Source organism: Calypte anna, chromosome 1, assembly GCF_003957555.1.
Source record: "Calypte anna isolate BGI_N300 chromosome 1, bCalAnn1_v1.p, whole genome shotgun sequence".
In the NCBI taxonomy this organism is placed as follows: Eukaryota; Metazoa; Chordata; class Aves; order Apodiformes; family Trochilidae; genus Calypte; species Calypte anna.
The window spans coordinates 92953617-92974561 of record NC_044244.1 but is presented as its reverse complement, the minus strand read 5'-3'; the positions used below and the strand labels follow the sequence as shown (position 1 = coordinate 92974561).

Genomic DNA, 20945 nt, shown 5'->3' with positions numbered 1-20945 from the left:
TTGAATCACTCACTCTTGTTCTCTAAAGACACACATCCCTATCAGTAGCAATTCAGTAATCTTCATCTGTGTATTTTGAACAAATCTGTGTAGGACTGAAGTTCATGTGGTTTATAATTGGCCACTATGTAAGCTACTAATATGTCCTTGCTAGAAGAAGTTAACTTGCAAATTTTTAAACATGCCACTAAAACACAACTTTAGCTTGCTTTTGTGCTTATGAAATACTGGGTAAAATACGGGTTTAAAAACCAATTTAATTGGGTTTTCTGTTTCTTTGAAAAAAAATATGCTTTAAATTTCAAAGTTTTGCATAGTCTCTTTGTAGTAAATGTGATGGGATCATTACAGGAGCGTTAGCGAGTTGCTAGTGACTTGCATTAATGTAAGTTGATGTCTTAGATCATCCTCTCTAATTCTCTCTCATTCAAGATACTAGAATTCTTTGTCATGCTTGAACTGACAGATTCCATATGAGGTCACAGTAACACAGTTATTTTTAGTACTATGCAAAAAAGCTAGCAAAAAGTATCAAAAATCAAACCTACAAGCCATTGTGCAGTGAGAGCTTATTGTGTCAGCATATTACAAAACCATGAAGTGCAGTTATGAAGCTGTTTGGTAATAAGTGTAATCCCGTATATTGGCCACATGAGGGCACTTTAAGACTATATGGTAGAACTTGGTGCTGTGCTAAAGCACTTGCATACTAAGGCTAAGTGCAATTGTAATTTATTTCCCTGCTGTTCTTAGGCACTCAGTGAAGAATTATTTAAGAGGTTTTCTTCCTTCTGGTCCCATCGTTTTCAATTTAAGCTTTATGCTTTTAAAAAATAGGGGATAGTATCCATTCAAGTGTTTGTATTGAGAATTCTGCCTCTCATGCAACCAAAAAAGGATTCCTAGAGTCGGCAGATGAGGTTTGTACTTGTTTATAAAAAGTAAAATAAATGGAAGTTCCCATAAATGAATAAAAGGAGGTAATAAAGAGCTGTATTGTAGAACTGAGCACTTTGGTGCTGGCTGATTTATTCAGTGAATTATTATTCAGTAAATTAGACATTAGTGAAAACTCCAAGCAAGTCTCATTCCCAGTTGTTATATTAATATTTGATGGTACCTTCTGTGTCTTTTATTTTGTATTTTTGAAATGTATCTGATTCGAATTCCTTCAGATTAGTCTCCTACTTACTATTCCTGCACAAGAGTTTCAATCAGCAGATGCAAAACACAAGGATTGCAAACCTTTGTCTATCTTACAATAAATTGATTTTTCCTGAAAAGTTAACAAAGCGGGATAAAGAGAAAATAATTTTCTGCTTGACTTCAGAGGGAAGCTGGGTTCTTGAGGTGATAATATTATCAAATTCTGAGGAAGAAACTTTGAGGAAGTAGATTGAATAACAGCATCGTAGTTTTGTTTGTCCTTGTCTGTAGAATTCCAGTACAGTCTTTTTAGCTGTTTTGCTACTGTTCTGGCCAGAGACATATTTGCCACCTTTACAGCTACTAACCTTGTGAATGCTGGAATTTTCTCTCATACATCAGCTTTGTATCTAAAAATAGAAGCTCTTTTTTGTTGGCAGGGGATTGTGGAGGCATACTGGCATGCTTGCTTTACTAATGATCTCTTTCATGCAATCTACAGACATAGTTCTCTTTAACTTCTATCTTACTGCTGGGCAGTATTGAGATCCAGACCAGGATCCTTGAAACAGCATAAGACATTTTGAAAGCAAACATCTGTGTGCTATCCTGAATGTTAACACAAAATCTGATGTCCTGTCAGTTGTGAAACACACTTTGTCTGTTCATGATTCAGTGAGTTCTTTGGTAAAGGTATGCTATTCAAATGGAGTAGAATATATTAGAGTGATTCCGAATTCAGATTTGAATACTTTTCTTTATACTGTGACCTTGGATATTGAGTTACTTTCTATTTTTATGCTGTTCTGGATCAATCATGCTTGACCAAGAATGTACTTAGCCACAAAAACTTCTGTCTGGGTCTGGATGTCTGAAAGTCAGTTTTCAGCATCATCATACTTCAGTGGAGACCTTTGAGGTTTTCCTAGCTAAATAAGACCATCTGTCTTGAGGGAGCATGCCACTTTTCATCCAGTTTACTTGGAAAAATTTGGATGTAGTCAGAGGCTGTAAAGAAGAGAAATGAGGAAGAAAGGCAATCCTAAATGGCACTTGTGATCAGCACAGTGGCTACTGAAGTAGCTGTTAAAATAAGTGATCTGTCCTCTGTTTCTTGTTGTTGTTTGCACTTTAGCATTTCTTGAAAACGGCTCTTGAAAAGCAAGTTAGTCTGGATTCTGAAATAAAATTCTCCTGCACCTGAAGTTTTCATAAAATCTATTCCCCTCTGTCCCATTACCAAGGGGGGCACTACCTGTAATTGTAATATTTGTTACCAAATTATAATTCGGAAAATTACCAGACCTGTTGTAAAGCCTGGGTCATTCTTTAACTCCATTGTACAGAAGTTGCCATCAATTGATTTGTAACTCTTGACACCAGTCAAGGAGATAACTGCTTTCAGATTCAGGTCTGTTCTGTCAGTCATAAAAGGTATGAAAAAAAAGAAAAAAACCTATTATAGTTGCTATATACCACTGACTTCAGAATGTATGTGTAGAACCATTTTTACCAGGCTTTATTTAAAGTTCTTATTGATGAAAGTTAGTTCCTTCCAAGCACAAGAAAGAAAACAGTTGTTTTTATACCCAGATTCTTCTAACTATACCTAGATCATTCTAAGTGCTATATGGTGTTTCTCAGTTGTCTTGTCAGTGGTGATAGTGAGGGGTGAGAGAGACATCAGCCACAGGTGGCCACCAGCCACCTACTGAATACAGATTTAGTACTGACTGAACTGAAAGCAGACTTACACTTCTTAGCCTTTTTTTTTTTTTTTTTTTTTTCTGGTTTACAGATCTTGTTTATGCACATCCTCATAGTATATCGATCATGCACTGCTCTGCTACTGGAATAGTCGCTAGAAGAATAATCTTATTTTTTCTGTTTTCAGGTAACTGGAGTTGTGGGCAGAGCAGAGCTTTTATCATCTATCTTTTTTTTAGCTGCTTTTTTATCATACACAAAATCTAAAGGGCCAGATAATACCATAGGTAAGTTATTGACAGATATATACATCCCTCATTTCTGTATCACTGATAGTAGAGCTCTTAAAATGGTAATATGGGTGTATTGTTTATTCAGCAATTGTGCACAAAAACCTGCAAGCTACAAGTTAACTCCAGTAATAGTACTCTCCATTACAAATAGCCTTCTTTTTTACTTCAAGACTTAAGTACTTTTTCAGTTGTTTTGTAGCACACAGAGCAGGGGACTCTAGCACTGACTTCTCTTAATGAAAGTACTTGGAAATATGCTGAGATGGCTCAGATGGTCACAAATAACCTCCTAGATTTCAAAGAGGCAGGGAAGCTTTCCTCTTTTCCAAAGTCCCTATAAAACAGCCCACTTGAAAAAGTGTTCTGATGAACTGGGAACGATTTGGATTTTTCTGTTTTCCTATTATGGGTTAAGCTTTGCCTTTTGTTTAGATCTTTCAACTTAAGGTAGGCAGTTTTAAAACTGCTACATATGTATTACTTTCTGTAGGGTAAAACTGGTAGCCTTCACCTTAGTAACAGATGGCATACTGAGTAAATTTATAGAGCATAGTGTGTTCAAACATGAAGAGACTTCACTTTTAAAGTTAATTTACTCTATTAATATTTGGTTTTGTTGTAAAATGGAACATTTCCAATAATGTATTCTTTATTTGCAGTGTGGACTCCAATTGCAGTGACTGTGTTTCTAGTAGCTGTTGCAACACTGTGTAAAGAACAAGGAATAACAGTGGTGGGGATATGTTGTGTGTATGAAGTATTTATTGCTCAAGGGGTAAGCTGTTGAAAATAAATTGGATTTCTTCTCAGGAATTCTGTAATGAGTCATTAGGTACTTTGAAGTGTCATTATTTCACCACTGATTTTTGTCAGATCAGGCTAACTTTATGGTTCTGTTACATTTTTCAGATTCTTTTTGACTCAACTAATGTTTAACGTTCATGGTGAGGGAGCCCAGTTACTTAGCTCTGCTTTACATGCCATAGGGATGTAAAGTGAAAATATATTTATATGTCTTAGTGGAAACCTAAACTGAATTGACTGTGGTTTGCAAAGACTAATATGTAACTATCTTGCTTAAAGTCTGAGGTGTATAAAGATGAGGAATACTTATTTTTAATTCCTGTAGTAAAAATAGTTAACATTTTTAACATAGTTTAACATAGTTAACAAATGCATTTCATCCACATTCTAATGAGTAACCAGACATTTTGGACTAGTCTTATTTGAATCAGTAATATTCTTACAGTATTTATTGTTTTAAGAATACCTTTAAATTTCATTTCTAACCTGACAGGTTTCACCTTAAGCATTGATAAGTCTTTCAGTTAATAGTAACTTTTTTTGTTTAGGTAAGCAAGATGTTCCTGCACTGAAATAATTATTTGCTTTTTAATAACCAAACAATATGCAATTTAACTATGTATAGTTGTAAATTTTAAGAAAATTCTCTAGTTTGCTGTTCCTTTATTGCTTGAGGGAATATTTTGCAAAAGCTCTACTAATAAGAGCTAAAAGATTGTCTTTCTTTGGGATACACATTCATGGCCAAACTATCAAAATCATAATTTTTTGTGCTTACAGAAATGTGAGTGTTTGCAGCTGTTGCTTTTGCATGTCTAGTGAATAAGCATATAATTTTGAAATTGGATTTCTAAGGAAATCTTGAGGAAGTGACCTCACCTTTTGATGTGAGCCTCAGTTTTGTGAGTTTAGCAATTTTGTGTTAATCAACTGACTAGAAAATATAAAATGAGAAAATCCAAACCAAGGCTTCTTCTGTGGGCACATGTGTAGCATTAACTAAGATCTGATATGTTGTCAAAAACGTATCAATATCTGTAGTTAGACAGCCATTAGATTTGAAGCCAGCCCAAGACATCCCCTGCCCCAGACATGAGGACATAGGGTAAGATCTACATAGAGGAAAAAAATAGGGTATGTAATTGGGGTACCATTCAAGATGATAAAGTTCATGAGACAGGGCAAGATCTATTACTACAGTAGAGGCGTGAAATAGAAATTGAATAGAAATGAAATAGAAGTGAATAGAATAAAAGTGAATAGAATACTGTTCCTAAAGAATTGTATTTATGGGACAAGTTTTCAGAGGCGCTGATAATTCTAAAAATTATTTCTCTACAGAATTTATTTTGTAGTTGTACTTGATTTATTGTGCACATGAAGGTGGTACAATTTTTTTATTCTGTCAGTAGAAAATACAGAACTGTAGGCATACAAGTTCAGCTATTAGCAAGAATACTTAAATAGAGTTATTTTTATTAGAATGATGGACTTCTTTTTGGGGGTTGTCATGAAACCTCTAAGAGGCTGAGTTAATTGTGGGAGCAGTCATTTGGAAAAAAACAAGAAAAAAAAAAAAAAGATTATGTAGCTCATATTTATCCAATGTGTCGATGAGCACAGTGTCTGATTATAAACACTTCTCCTTTGCAGTACACCTTGCCAGTGTTGTTGGACACAGCTTTACAGATTCTTCGAGGGAAGGGCAGTATTCCTTTCTCTATGCTCCAAACACTGTTGAAGCTCATAGTCCTAATGTTCAGTACACTGCTGCTTGTAGTTATCAGAGTCCAGGTTATCCAGTCTCAGCTTCCAGTGTTTACAAGGTAAAGCGATAAATACGGTGTGGTTTAATGGGGTCTGAAAGAAATCACAAAAAATACACCAGCTTAAGTGTTCATTAATTTATTTTAGTTCTGGTAAGCAATCACTGTACAAAATTTATTTTTTAAAATAAATTGATAACTGGTATATGTCAATACCTGTTGGTAAGAATGTCCAAAATATTGAGGTATCTGTGCTGGTATTTTAAAAAAATTATTGTTATTAGTTTGTCTCTGGTGATTCAGAAATGTTTTATTGCTGAAGTATTTTTATTGGTTATATGTTTGAACCTTGGCTGAGTACTCCAAACCCTCTTTAAATTTTTCTTCTTACAGACTCAAAATATTTTTTTGGGTTTTAGTTATGTACTATAAAGAAAGCATAGTTGACTTCAGACACAGTGCTTGAAGATAAGTGTATATGAATAATGCTAAAAACCAAAAAAAACTGTAGTTTATCTAAAAAGTGTGTAGAAATACAAGACTCTAATATTTTCCCTGAAAATTTCCCTGGAAAATGACAAACTATTAAAAACATAAAAAAGGACTGTTGAAGCCAGCTTTATATGTCAGTCATTCTATTTTTTCAAACTTAGTTTGGTTATATCCCAAACTGGTTTCTTAAATTTGGAGGAGGCTCTGTCCTGCATTGAGATGAATCACAATGCCTATTTCCCAAGGTACAAACCTGAGAAATAGAGGAAAATTATGATACTGTACATGTCTGTAATTGATAGTTCTGGCTATGAATCTAAAGTTTGTTTATTCTGAGCACAAAGTGAAGCAAGACCATATGTTCTTTCATTTTAAAAACCTCTTTTTCTCCTTTCTTTTGCTTTAGGTTTGATAACCCAGCTGCCGTTAGTCCATCTCCAGCAAGACAGCTGACTTTCAACTACCTCCTCCCTGTAAATGCTTGGCTGCTTCTGAACCCCTCAGAATTATGCTGTGACTGGACAATGGGAACTATTCCTCTTGTGGAGTCTTTGTTAGATGTTAGAAACATTGCAACCCTTACCTTCTTTTGCTTTTTGGGATCTTTGATCGTCTTCAGCCTCCGATATCCTGGGGATTCCTCCAAGACTGTACTGATGGTATGACTGCATTGCTTTTGTCTTTTTTATAGGAGTGTAGGTGGTTTGGTCACATGTATAACTTGGTCTGACCCAGAAATACAAACATCTACTTCTGGTCTAGAATGAACACATAATAGGAAAACTTCATCAACAAAACAGTTAAATTGCAATTAAGTATGTGGCTGTCAGGAATGAGATGGAGAAGAATACACAAGAGATGAGAATAGGTATGCCCCTTGTTATGTATTTGTGTCCTTTCTCAGGTACTCAGAACTCAGCAGAAGGGGGTTTTCAGTAGAACTTAAGCATGTTTTAAGGATCGGAATGCATTTCCACCCTGCAAATTGTCTACCTTATTTAAATGTTGGTGGGTGGTCATGCTGCATATTTAGGAAGTGGCTAGATTTCTTTTTTTCTCATAGGTATAAAGGAAGACAGTATATTTTGGCTTTAAGAAACTTAAATGTTCCTCCTTTGTTTTTGGTCTTTAAACAAAGGCATGCTTCTGTAGTCTTTACCATATTCTGAGGAAGAACTAATTTTGTCAGCCTATAAGATCCATTTCCTCCTTTTTAGCCTTAAAACTGAAAAGGATTAACAGGAAAGGGTTAATGGAGTTGTCAGCATCGAGGTGGATTTTTTTATATCTAGTTTTTTTATTTCAGTTGTGTTTTGTAGGAAGGGTCTTCCAAGATCATTCAGTCCAGTCTGTGAACCTCCATGTCCTCCAAAATTACAGTTTTCCTTTAATCTGTGCCTATGTTTGTATATATAAGTACCATGTTGGGTTGTTTTCACACATAATATCTAAATACCTGGAAGATAATCTCTTGGATTGAGGGTGCAATATGTTATAGTAAGAGTTGTTATGTACTGTAACATGCAACAGTACTATAGGCCAAAACCTGTTTCTGCCTTCCAATAAGGCAATAATCTCTTGATGTAGGCTGAATAACCTGCCAGTGGAGGGAAGAGACCGATGTCTTTCTTACGACTACTCAATTTGACTTGCAACAGAAATAATATACTAACATCTTTAAAGTCAGGAAAGTGAATCTTTGTTTAGTGATGCCAGCTTATACAGATAGGTCAAGTTTCCAGATAGCAATTTTGAATTACTAGTCCTCACTTAGGTCTACCAATAAAAGCCTGCATTTGTGCTGGTCAACATAGAATTCATATCTGCCAGGGTAGTAGTTTTGTGTGCTGTCTCCATATGGATGCCACGTAGTGTTAGTATAGTAGTGGTATCATGATGTTTGCCTGCAGTGTTTAGTGTTTCACTAGTGTTAGTCTAAGGTAGTAATAAAGGGTTTTGTAAAGAGCTTCTGCCACTACAATTCTCTAGCACTTTTTGACTCTTCCACTACCTTAGGGGGACTCTGAGTTATTACGCTGAAGGGAAAAAGTCTCAAGTTACTTTTATTTATGAGATCAGAAAAAGTACTTCAGACCTGCTGCAGAAATAAAGGTGTTTATTTGGATCTTGTGAAGAAAATACAGAAGAAGGGGATCCAAAATGCAAAAGAGAAGGGGAAGTTGCAGTTATGTCCCATCGTGTCTGTCTGTGTTTACTGACGTGGATCCGGATTTGGTGCTGTACTGTCTGAGGAACAAGGCAGAAGAAGGAAGCGATTCCATCTCTTACCTCCTCAAGTGCCAGTGGACATTCCATAGTTCTTCTCAAGTAGCATCTTACAGAATGAACTCATTACTGGGAGATGCAAAAGTTTAAGGACTCATTTGCAGCCAGTTTTCATCTGTTTAATACCAGTCATCTCTGGAAAAAATTGCTCTGGTGAGTGTACATTTTGTTTCATTGTGTCTTATTTTAATTGATGCAATAGGTTCTAAAATTGTCTTTCCAAACTAGAAGAGGACAATACTGATAAATAGCTAGATTTTTAAGGAACTGACAATACTAAACTAACAAAAAAATGAGATTATATATAAATCGGAACACACGCTTTGGCAGGTTGATGTTATAATGCTGCTTGAAGTAATCCGGCATTCCTACATTAAAAAAAGACATGCCCTTGAGACATTGTGTGAGCAGTTGAATTCTCATACATTTTCTGTTTACTTCAGCCCTGTGACCAATCTTGATTGTCAGGCCGGGTGACCTTTATAAATAGGTTACACTATAAATATTGAAAATGTTGAGGACTAAGAATAGTGCTGATCTAGAATTACATTGGTGGGTTTTCAGTAATTTTCAAAATCAAGCTGTGATCGTGGCCCTTGTTTGTTCATGGATTTTCTTGGGTACAGACATAACTTTGTTGGCTGGCAAAATTTAATAAAAACTTTTGGGTATCTTTGGATACTTGTTATTTGTTCCAGATTAGACTGCTTTACTTCCCTTCTGATAAAACAGCACTACTCGGCCACAGATTTTTGCGGCTTGTTACCATGCATATGTTAGGAACTGACAGGTATCTTTAAGCTTCTTGGAATAAGTGCCAAGACACTTCTAAATTTAATATTTATTTCCCTACTCCCAGGCTCTGGAATGTTTCCTTGTGAACTTTTGAGTATTTACTTAGCAGCTCACTTTTCATAGCTATGGTCAAAGTTCAGAGTTTTGTCTATATTTTTGTCCTCCTGTATACTTTAATGGTTTGTTTTTCCTTTTGTTTCAGTTGTCTTGACCAGGAAACAAGGCCTCTGCGAATGCTGGAAGACTACAATAAAAAGAAAGAAAAAATTAACAGAGGAGGATGTGGTTTCATCTGCACTAGGGCATAAAGTCTATTGCCCAAGAAGTTGTATTTGATGGAGAGGCAAGAGGATTAAGAGCAAACATTAATTCAGCAAACATTGCAGTTTGTCATCAGAGGAATTGCAGCCGCAGAACATGCAAAACCTTTTTTACTAGAGCCCTAGATCATAAGCACTCAGTGAAAACAAAGCACTTGCTATACCAGCTGCCGAATCCTTCCCAGTCATATCAGAAAGAATTGTCTTTCATTTATACAAATATTGACATCATGTGGCTGTGGACCCGTATCCTTACTATATGAAAACTGAAACAAAACAAACTGCATTTTTGAGCAGTAATTTAAACAAATAATTTTTTTAGATCTAGAGAGTTCTTCAGGCTCGTTTATCAGAAGATTCCATAAAATAAGTTTAAGCCTATGTACAAGCCTTACATATAGTTCAAAAGCTAAAGCAGTTTATTCTCATTGCAGTAAAAATATTTATAGAACAGCACATTATTTGCCAAAGCACACAGCAAGCATCTTTTTGTTCAACTGCTTTTGTACTCAGATTGTGTTTGGCTGCTCAAAACATAACAAAATACAGAACTTCCCATAATCCACCTCCAAAAGTGGGAAGTGAAAGCATTTGCTGTAACTAAGTTGAACTTATACAGATGAGTGGCATGGGGATAGTGTGATGAAACCTGCATTTCAAAGTGGCTATATTTGCACTGTGTGTTGAGACTTTTATAGATTAATAGGTAATCTTTAAGGAGTACTTACTATATAAATGTAAAGGAGAAAGGGAGAGGAATGTGAAATGGCATTAGATTAAATTTTATCTCAAAAGTAACATATTCTTTGTATATGCTGTGAGTTCTTCAAGGCTCACCTATTTATTTATTTTTATGTAACTAATTGCTGTGGATCAGCTAAGTGATGTTAATGATTCATGTACATATTCTTGCACCCATGAAATACGAGCTAAAATCTTAATTCGAGTTTTAAACCAGTGTTGCATTTTTATATATGAAATCCTAGACTCACTTTCAAACTGGATTTGTTAATTATTTTAGCATGGAAAAGACTGTTAAAGTTATGCTTAAACTAATCAGAAGGTTACACCTAGTTGTATTGAAAATTTCTAGAAAATTCCTGTCTTCCTCTGTTCAAAGAAACATTTCTTTTCTGTAGGGGTTTTGGTTTCATAGGGCTTTGTCTTGGAGGCCAGATATTTTGAAATACTTACTTAAGTATTTTCTGGCACCAGAAATTATAAATCCATTATTTACCAATCAGTCACTCAAGGCTTAAAGTCATGTCCACTTCTTTTGCAGATGTATTTTTCTGTCTTTTAATAAACACAGCTCTTGTTGATACATCTGTTGCCAACCTAAGATCTGCAAAAAATCTTAAGTCCTTTGTCGTTTTAGATATTTAAGGATGCCCTTAATGCACTTAGCTAAACACATCTTTATTCAGTGTTTTTATATTGGTTCTTCGCATTTTTACAGAAACTGACTGGACTTCATTGTATTGTAAAAGTAACTGCTTTATGAATCATGTTAGCTGGTATAAATTTTTAATTTTTATAAAAGGTAGCATCCAAGGTTCTCAGACTTACATTCTCAGGTAATATTTTTGTATGTGGAACTCGTATTAAAACAGTCTGTCGATTTTGATCCTAGTGTTTTGTCATACAGTTGCTCTTCCCTGTTGTATAGTAATGCAAATAGACTTGGAGACGCTTAAGTAAGGAATAGTATCTTTTGTAGATTAAAACTTAACGTGTCCAGAGTGGTCTCAGTGTAATACAGATTTTGATGTTTTTTAAAAAAAAATTCCTAAAGATCTACAATTATCTTTCTGGGATTTTTTAATAATCGCTTCGTATTTTTTTCTTTAGGTACAGTCTGTTACTACCTAATCTTGATCAGTAATTATTTTACATTTCTTTTCTAGGCACTCTGCTTAATAGTGCTGCCATTCATTCCTGCATCAAATCTCTTTTTTCCTGTTGGATTTGTAGTAGCTGAAAGAGTATTGTATGTTCCTAGCATGGGATTCTGCATATTAGTAGCACATGGATGGAAGAAATTATCAAACAAAAGGTAGTGTTACCTACGACTGGTTTTACTTAACTCCCCTAACTTCATATAAGAAAACCATATTTATGACTGCAGGCTTTCCTAGTAGAGTTTTTACCAGTATGAATTTATTATGTTATGCTTACTCTGTTCTGAGTTCTTAATGACCACAGAGAAAAGACCAAGAAACTGGAAGTTTGGAAGTAATGTAAACAAATGGCAGCTAGGAAGCTCTTAGGAGACCAGTGGATTATTCTGAGGGTATTATAACAATTATTTCAAATATAAAAATGTGTATACACAAATACATGTATGCATATATATATATATTGCAAGCTGGGAACAGAAATCAGATCCATTCAGTATTTACTAAACTAAAGGATTTTTTGGATAACAGTTTCTCCAAGAAGTACTTTTTGTCTTACTTGTCTGTCTTCTTCACTGATCTACACCAAACTCCCTTTGGCCTGGATGCTTTACACTTTGAACTGCAGTGGCATCGTAATGATAGTTCAAACAAATGGAAAGGGAGCTATATTGTGTATTGTTAGAGGTGGTGCATAGCAGTATAACTTATGCTAACTGGTTTAACCAAAGCTGACAGCACTGGCTAATGAGAAATTTGTGATACCTCTGGGAGTGAGTAGAAAATACTATCTCAAATACAATTATTAGGCAGGAAAAATAGGAGCAATGTGAAAGAAAGCATGGAATTGGGATAAGGAAGTCTGGGGAGGAAAGTTAGGCAACAGTGTCATTTTTACTACAAAAATATTTGGGAATCAACATTCTAAAAAATGTTAAAAGAACAAGAATGTTCCTTGCTTTAGAAACGTGGAAAGAAAAAGCTTTCTCATGAAATGGTTTGGGTTGGAAGGGACCTTTAAAGGCTGTCTCTTCCCCCACTCCTGCGATGAGCAGGAACATCTTCAACTAGACCAGGCTGCTCAAAGCCCCATCCAACCTGACTTTGAATGTTTCCAGGGACTGGGTATCTACCACCTCTTCCAGGCAACCTATAACCAGTACTTCACCACCCACACTGCAAAACATTTCTGCCCTATATCTTGTCTAAATCTACCCTTTTTCATTTTACATCCATTACCCCTTGACCTGGCAACACGCCCTGCTAAAAAGTTTATGCCCATCTTTCTTGTAAACCCCTTTTCAAGTACTGAAAGGCTGCAATAAGGCTTCTTCAGACCCTTATCTTCTTCAGGCAGAATAACCCCCAACCCTCAGCCTTTCTTCATACGAGAGCTGCTCCAGTCCTCTGATGATTGTTTTGGTCTTTTTCTGGACCTGCTCTGAAAGATCTGTGTCTTTTCTATGCTGAGGGTTCCAGAAGCTGCTGCAGTACTGAAACCCAAGCTGAATCCAAGATTTCACAGCTACAGTGTTATGAGTCCAGATGATAAAGTCAATTAAGATGACTCTCTACTTAACTTGAAATTGGGGATTATTTCCTTTCAAATTTTGGACTGTGCCATTTCATGATGAGGCAAAAGAGCATACTATTCACAAATATGCTCCTCAGTTTATTTGCCTCCTAGCATATGAGGTACTTACTCTAGTATAAATTGAGGTTGTTTGTGTACTTATAACAAATCTTTTTTTTTATTCAATAGCATGCTAAGAAAAGTTTCTTGGGTTTGTTTGGCTGCGGTGCTGCTCACTCATGCCTTAAAAACACTTCACAGAAACTGGGATTGGGAGTCAGAGTACACATTGTTTATGTCAGCTTTAAAGGTACTGTATTCTGTTTGAAAGGGATAATGTGAAGTTTTTTGTTGCTGTTCTGCAGCAAAGCATGATAAAAATGGAGAGAAATTACACTTGTTTTGCCACTTCTGTTTCTAAATTCACAGTATTAACATCTAATTAGTTGCTCTTGGGAATGTTTTAGAAGCAGTACAATGCAAACAGAGGAATTCATGTGCAAGAAATAGATGATCATTTCTTCTCATGTTAAAGCTGTTAAATGTATTCTCTTATCTGAATGAAAGAACAATATGTTTCAGTACAAAGATCTACAAAAAGTTTGAAGCATATAATTTGATCAATGTGCATATGGTACGATAAGTTAGTTTGTACTGCATCCCATAACAATTGTAATTAATTTTAAAATGCTTGGTATTTCTAGGGACAAATAAGTAAAAAAGATGGATGTTGATCAATGGGTTAAATGTAATCATTCTGTATGCAGTCTTTTGTTATTCTTTACAAATATATGACAGATAAAATCTGTTATTTATTGTGCATTTTAAAGTCTTTTCAGATGATTGTTAAAAGAAAATCAGTTATGTAATTTCAGCTTAATACCTTATGCACTGATATCTTTTTTCTGATTTTTTTTTTCTGGTTTTAGGTAAATAAAAACAATGCAAAACTGTGGAACAATGTGGGGCATGCATTAGAAAATGAAAAGAATTTTGAAAGAGCTCTGCAGTTCTTCATACAAGCTACTCAAGTTCAACCAGGTAAAAGCTTTGACTATGGTGTCTCTATACTCCTACTATTTTGGTATGCTTAGCTTACAAAAAATCTTTTCAATGACCAATTTTTCTCCAACTGAACATCAAACAGCATTATACAGTATGTTGATTAATCCGTATTTTTTGGTAAAAGTCTCCCAGAAAAGTTTCTAACTATAAAAAGATGCAAAGACTTTCCATTTGATGCTATTATTTGGATGACGTTTTTTCGGAATTACCATGAACTGTAATGTCATATGAAACATCATTTAATTTTCTTATTTAAAAGCAAGGAGGTGTATTAAAAAATTAAACAATCTTGATATTATCAAAATGTTCATGTACTTGATTTCACAGTGTTTCAGAAGAAGTTCTAGGTAGTGCTGGACAACCTTTTCATTTATTTTTTTTATCTTTTAGAAGATTGGTGAATAACTCTTACCTTCAATTTATGTGCTTCTACTGTAGGAAGAGATTATAGACTTGTGGAAGTATGACCTTAAAGTTTTTTGCCATTTTCCAAGTAACTTCCTAATCCATCTTTTGTTCATGGCTCAACTATTAGCTTCATATTTAAGAATAATACAGAATGGCTTTTTGTATTGTTGGTCTTTATGCAGTGCCTGTACTTAAAGCTATTTTGAAGGCATAGGCATTTATTTTTAATAATAATTGGTGCATTGAAATATTTTAAATTTTGTTCTTTTCTTTATTAAGATGATATTGGTGCCCACATGAATGTAGGCAGAACTTACAAAAACTTAAACAAAACTAAAGAAGCTGAAGAATCATATCTAATTGCTAAATCATTGATGCCACAGGTAATTAGTGACTTTCTTTTATCTACCACCACAGGGGGGATTCTCTCAGACCTATATTCATAATACAATTTTTATGTTTATCATGAAGCTCTGTCTTGCTGTAGACTTTGTGGTTCTTAGGCTTCTTAAAAACCTACCTATGAGAGGAGTAGCTTGTATACACTCATGGCTGTTAAAAAATGCTAAATTGAAACTTCTTTTTATACTGCTGTGAAATGTGTGCGTTTTTTTTAAATTGAGGATATAAAAGCAGCAATTAAAAATGTAGTTATATTTTCTAGTCGCAGTGGATTAATTTTCAGTTACATTGTTGATGATGGTTATGCTTCTGAGCCCTCAAGAAAGGGCTTAAATACAGCATTGGAGGTGAGTAAAGGTAGCTTCAGTAGCAACAGAAGAAAGAAAAATCTTTGCCTCAACATACTTATAAAAACATGTGCTTTGTTACCTTTACCATTTAAGTTGTATTCCTAGATTATAGGAAATATTCTAGAGAGGAATATTTTGGAGAACACCTGAAGTTAACAAAAGGTATGGGTAAAATGAGACTCACAACAAAAATCAGTCCCTTGAATGGAAGCTAGACATTAGAAATTTGTGTAGCAAAACAGTATGAGGATACTAGACAGATAAACAGTAAAACAATTGCATTGTAATAGCATTTTCATCTTTTACAACTACTTTTCATCCTCTGTATCAGTGACTGGTAAAATCTTATTTACATTTATCTGAAGCTGGAGGTTGAAAAAAAAAGGAATAAAAATTTCAGAAGTTCAATTTAGGTGTGAATAAATATTCTTTGGGGGAAATTTTGCAAGGTCTGGTTGACTGTATAAGCCCAATTATTTAGCAGCAGAGCTTAATTAGCTGGTATCTTAAATATAAAAGTCTTCTATGTCTTCATAGAATTAAAGCAGAAAAAATAATCTGGTTACATTTTTGGGTTGATTTTGGGAGAAAGAAGAATTGGTATTTCTCATCAATAAGGGCTTTGACACTAGTGTCCAGTGATACCCTAAAACGAATGTGGCAGGGTGAAGAAGAGATCTATACTGGTGGTCTTCCATGTTTTTACTGGGCTCTGTTTGTTATTTAAATTTTTTTTTACAGATTATTCCAGGTAAAAAGTATGCAGCAAGAGTTGCTCCTAACCATCTGAATGTTTATATCAATCTGGCAAACTTAATTCGAGCAAATGAATCTCGCTTGGAAGAAGCTGATCAATTATATCGACAAGCAATTAGCATGAGGCCAGATTTCAAGCAGGCTTACATCAGCAGGTATCTTTTCTAATATTGGTGATACATAGACTTGAATAAACATCTATGTATTTACAGTGCTATGAACAGTATTCAGTTTATACAGTTGAATTGGCTGCTGGAATTGATTCATTTCCAAATAAAATGATGAAGATTTGGGGCAATAATCAAATATTCAATATAAGCCTTTTCTTTTTAATTCCTGCTTCAAAATGGTGTGTTTGCACACAGGCTGTGTATTCAAACACTGCATAGCAAGGCACTTTCATTTGATTCTTTATGAATCTTAAACTCATATTTCTGATCTGTTAGTGTAGTTTGGTTAGTCTCAATCATGGAGTTTTCTTTAGCCTTTGTCATTAAGAATGGTCCAGAAAATGGACCATTAATGGTCCTATTAAACTAAAATACACATAAATGTCAGCTAAATAGGTTACAGTAATATAGCTGTGGATATTGAGGCTTCTGATCAGTATTTTTATTCATTGATTCCCTCCCATTCAGGGAGGTGCAAAGATGCCCAGTGTAGTTGCAGTTGTTGCAGTGTAGTTACAGAGCCAATATCAGAAACCCTTGATCACTTTTTTTTATTTAATCCAGCATATGCATTTGCTGTATACAGACTTTTGAGAGCTGAAAGCTTTGGAAATGGTGTGTAAAGGAGGTCCTGAATTGTTTTGTATTTAAAACAAGTAAACAGCCAAAAAAAAAGAAACAGAAAAAATGCTATTATCTCATAACTACTGTCCATAGGAAGGAAAACTTAAAAAAACCCAAACCTGTCAGTTGTTTTCATACTAATATGAATAAAAGTTGAAGGTTAAATCTGATTTTTCAACAGGGGAGAATTACTTTTAAAAATGAACAAACCTCTAAAAGCCAAGGAAGCTTATCTTAGAGCTTTAGAACTAGACAGAACCAATGCAGACCTGTGGTACAACCTGGCAATTGTTTACATTGAACTGAAAGATCCAACAGAAGCTCTGAAGAATTTCAACCGAGCCCTTGAACTCAATCCGACACATAAACTGGCATTATTCAACTCAGCACTACTAATGCAGGAATCTGGTATGTTAATTGTCCCTTAGGTAAATATTGTCTATTTCCATTTATAGGATCCATATTATTTAATTTTTTTAATGAACTGTTCTATTTTTGGTATGCTGAAGTTTATAGCATCATCAAAGAAAAAACTGTTCATTGAGATAAGAAGCGTTGTAATCTATTGGTAGTATATGGAATTTGTATAAAGTGTACATATATCTTAGCTGAGCATCACCTTTAATAGAAATGCTGGTTTACAATATAGCATCTACACATAAAAAGAATCGTTACACAATCATCGAAATTGTGCCTATATAATAATGGAAAAAAAATAGTTTATGTTTTGCATGTATATTGATGGATTTCATTCTCCATTGACTTAAAAATATGGCTGGGCTTCAAATGTCAGCCTCAGAAATGTGAATATTTCTGTAGGTTCTTCTGTAATACTGCTAATTAGGATGAATAGAGTCACGTTTTCATGTGTTTATTTTTTCATGTGTACAGCTTGTAGCTTTATGGGTAACTTTGAACCTGTTGTGAATTCAAACTGTTGCAAAGAGTATTTGCAAGTGACTAGTAAGGTTCATATTCCTTTTGTTGGAATGCTATACTACCCTTAAGAGATAATAGAGAATTGATTTGAACAGATGCAAATAGATTATTTTTCATCTCTTCTCACACTGCATGTTATGCAAGGAGAAATACCTTGGTTCTTGGCTGTAGAAGCACAACAGACTTCAAACAAGCAGTAGCATTAGCTATCTCACATTGAGTTATTCATACTGGAAGGTGCAGCACTGTTTCGGGAGGTTAAAAAATGAAGTTAGCGTCTGTTCCCTGCTCACTCACTCTTCAGTAATTTGTGCCTGGAATTCTTTATGAAAATGTGTTCACTGGGATAATTAGAAAAATAGCACAAGTGGGTTAGCTAATCTTGGTATTCTCAGATGAGATGATTTTACTATTTAGTTTTCATACTTTGATGCAAATTAAAATACAGGATTTGCAGATTTTATTGTTTGGTTGTCAGCGTATATTTTAGCATGGCTGCATTTGAAATCACCCTATATGATCACTGTCTTAAAACTCATTCAGTCTATCTTAAACAAAATAAGATCTTCCACTGCAAGTTTGCCACATTAAAAGGTGGTTTGTTAGAACTGATGCCTTCTCTGCATTCCGTTTGCTCAACTGTACGTGAAAATAACTTCTTATAAACTTGTAGAGACACCTTTTGTGTCTCTTGTACCAAACCTAAATATAATTCAACAGATAATAGAATAACAATGCTGACTTTGGCTGCAGGTCAACTTTAGATTTATTTTGTAAAGAACGTAGATGTCATTTACTTTTGATGTTACACAGCAGTGATAAAAAGTAGCATGTTAAGCCCTTTCCCTTTTACAGTTGTGTTAAAGATGTTACTTTTTAATTTGTATATAAATTAGTATTTTACAGACCTGGTTAAAAAAATCCTTCAGAATAAAGCTAGAATTAAATGTGTATTCTGTCATTTAGGTGATGCTCTGCTTAGACCTGAAGCTAAACAAAGACTGCTACATTATGTGAAAGAAGAACCGCAGGATGCAAATGGATACTTCAACTTGGGTATGCTGGCAATGGATGACAAAAAAGATACAGAAGCAGAGGCATGGATGAAGAAAGCCATAAGGTTACAGCCCAACTTCCGAAGTGCTTTGTTCAATTTGGCACTGCTTTATTCTCAGACAGCAAAAGAATTACTGGCTTTACCCGTCCTGGAAGACCTCCTGAAGTACTACCCTGATCATACCAAAGGTCTGATTTTAAAAGGAGATATCCTTATGAACCAAAAGAAGGATATTGTTGGAGCAAAAGCATGTTTCGAAAAAATTTTGGAACTGGATCCCAACAATGTACAAGGAAAGCATAACCTTTGTGTGGTTTACTTTGAAGAACGAGATTTAATAAAAGCAGAAAAATGCTTGGTTGAAACGCTAGCACTGGCACCTCATGAAGAATATATTCAGCGCCATTTAAACATAGTTAGAAGTAAAATTGCATCACTCAGTACTACAGAACAGTCATCACTTCCAGCAGATGGGACTGCATCTGCAGGAGAAAAAAAAAATTCCTTTCAAAATTTGAAAGAAGTCAAAACTAAGGAGAAAACCACCCAAACAACAGTTGATAATGGTAAAGGACACTCAAAAAGTAAGAAACAAGCAGAGAAAAACAGTATGGACAAGGTTACTCCCAAAAAATCAACTAAAGAAATCAAAGACATTGAGGAAAAGAGAGTTGCTGCATTGAAAAGACTAGAAGAGATTGAACGTATCTTAAATGGTGAATAGTCTTTATGATGTCACAAAGAAATGAGGGGAGAATACTATTTTTAATTATTGTCTAATATGTGATCCAACTGGAAAGAGGTCTTAATGCTTTGAAAATAGGACGTTGACTGAATATCACTCAGCGAGCAGCAGAAGGCATTACAGTATTTTGTGTGAGAAAACTGCAACTTTAAAATGTGATGTCAGGGATGGGTGTGTGTTGAAGGAGGAAAGGTAGGGAAAAATCTTAAATGCATAATCCTAATATCGATAAAATCACACTCAAAAAATCATAGGTAGTCAGTGATATTCAATAATGCTTCTTTCAAAGAATCAGTGGAAGAAGTGAATGGAGAATTAATGGTATAACCCAGACATTGTTTTTTTTTCCCCCATATAAATCTGATGATAATTAATGTTATCTAAATTTCAGTTTACACATCATCAGTATTTCTGAAGTTCTTCTAGACATGTTATGCATTAAAAAGAGATTGTTTTCTTTGCATTATTTGTTTCCAGAACTTAATAAAGAGTCATCAACATGGCTCTGTTTGTAGTTATAGGAGGATGCAATAACACTAAAATTTTTTGTTGTGTTGTAAATGTGGAATGATATAATAAGCTTTTAATTGTTCTTTACTTACAAAGCTAATGGTTTGTACTGTTTTACCTGGTAGGAATCTTACGGTGCTCTTAACATCTTTAGACTATACTTCTACTTTTAAAGGAAATGTGTGTTTTTTTTCTTCAACTGTCAGTCATCTGATTTTTTTTTTCTTATTATACAAAAAAGGGTGGTTTTCTCACTTTTTTCCCCAATTAACTGAATTCTATGATAAATGCACTTTTGGTACAGTAACCACTATGCTGTGCAGAAGTCCTTGTTGACTTTGTATCAATGGCTGTGGATTGACTCCTTGGTGTAGTAAATTCCTCCATGCTTATAGCAAACTGCTTTACTATTTCTGTACTGGGACAGTATGTCTAGTCTCCTGAATTTTTACAACACTAATACAAGCAATGATTGCTGAATGCAGCATGATAATAATTAAGCCACTGAATTTACCAGTGTTTAACACAAGGAACTGTAGGTAGCATACTTCCAAATATTAAGTTCTGTTCTTTTGATACTTTGTCATGGGTGTGTGGTTTTTATTAAATATTTATTTTGACTACTAAAATATTCCCATTTACACTTTTTGCCACTAATGCATCATTTTAATTTCTTATATGAAATGAAAATTTTGCAGTTTTCAGTTTTATCCTTGTGCAATGTATATATTTTTGGTTAAATATACTATTAATTACATAAACCAAATGTTTTGCTGAATTACGAGAGAGAAGCGTAAGAACTGGGTTCAGGAATAATTTATCATTAAATCTAACTCTTA

The 20945-nt window shown here is 34.6% G+C and overlaps 1 protein-coding gene across 4 annotated transcripts in view; it reads left to right on the top strand.

Annotated features, from left to right (window-relative positions):
• The window catches only part of TMTC3 (transmembrane O-mannosyltransferase targeting cadherins 3), a 32597-nt gene extending 12092 nt beyond the window's left edge, over window positions 1-20505 (top strand). For all 4 annotated transcript variants that reach the window (XM_030460874.1, XM_030460866.1, XM_030460890.1 and 1 more), the window contains 11 exons: window positions 3041-3140; window positions 3806-3921; window positions 5604-5776; window positions 6615-6867; window positions 11517-11665; window positions 13270-13390; window positions 14010-14121; window positions 14833-14936; window positions 16047-16216; window positions 17037-17263; window positions 18761-20505. In XM_030460874.1, the coding sequence (XP_030316734.1) occupies window positions 3041-3140; window positions 3806-3921; window positions 5604-5776; window positions 6615-6867; window positions 11517-11665; window positions 13270-13390; window positions 14010-14121; window positions 14833-14936; window positions 16047-16216; window positions 17037-17263; window positions 18761-19575 (2340 nt within the window). In that variant the 3' untranslated portion in view covers window positions 19576-20505. The remainder of the gene's footprint in view (window positions 1-3040; window positions 3141-3805; window positions 3922-5603; window positions 5777-6614; window positions 6868-11516; window positions 11666-13269; window positions 13391-14009; window positions 14122-14832; window positions 14937-16046; window positions 16217-17036; window positions 17264-18760) is intronic.
• Window positions 20506-20945: the final 440 nt, after the last annotated feature.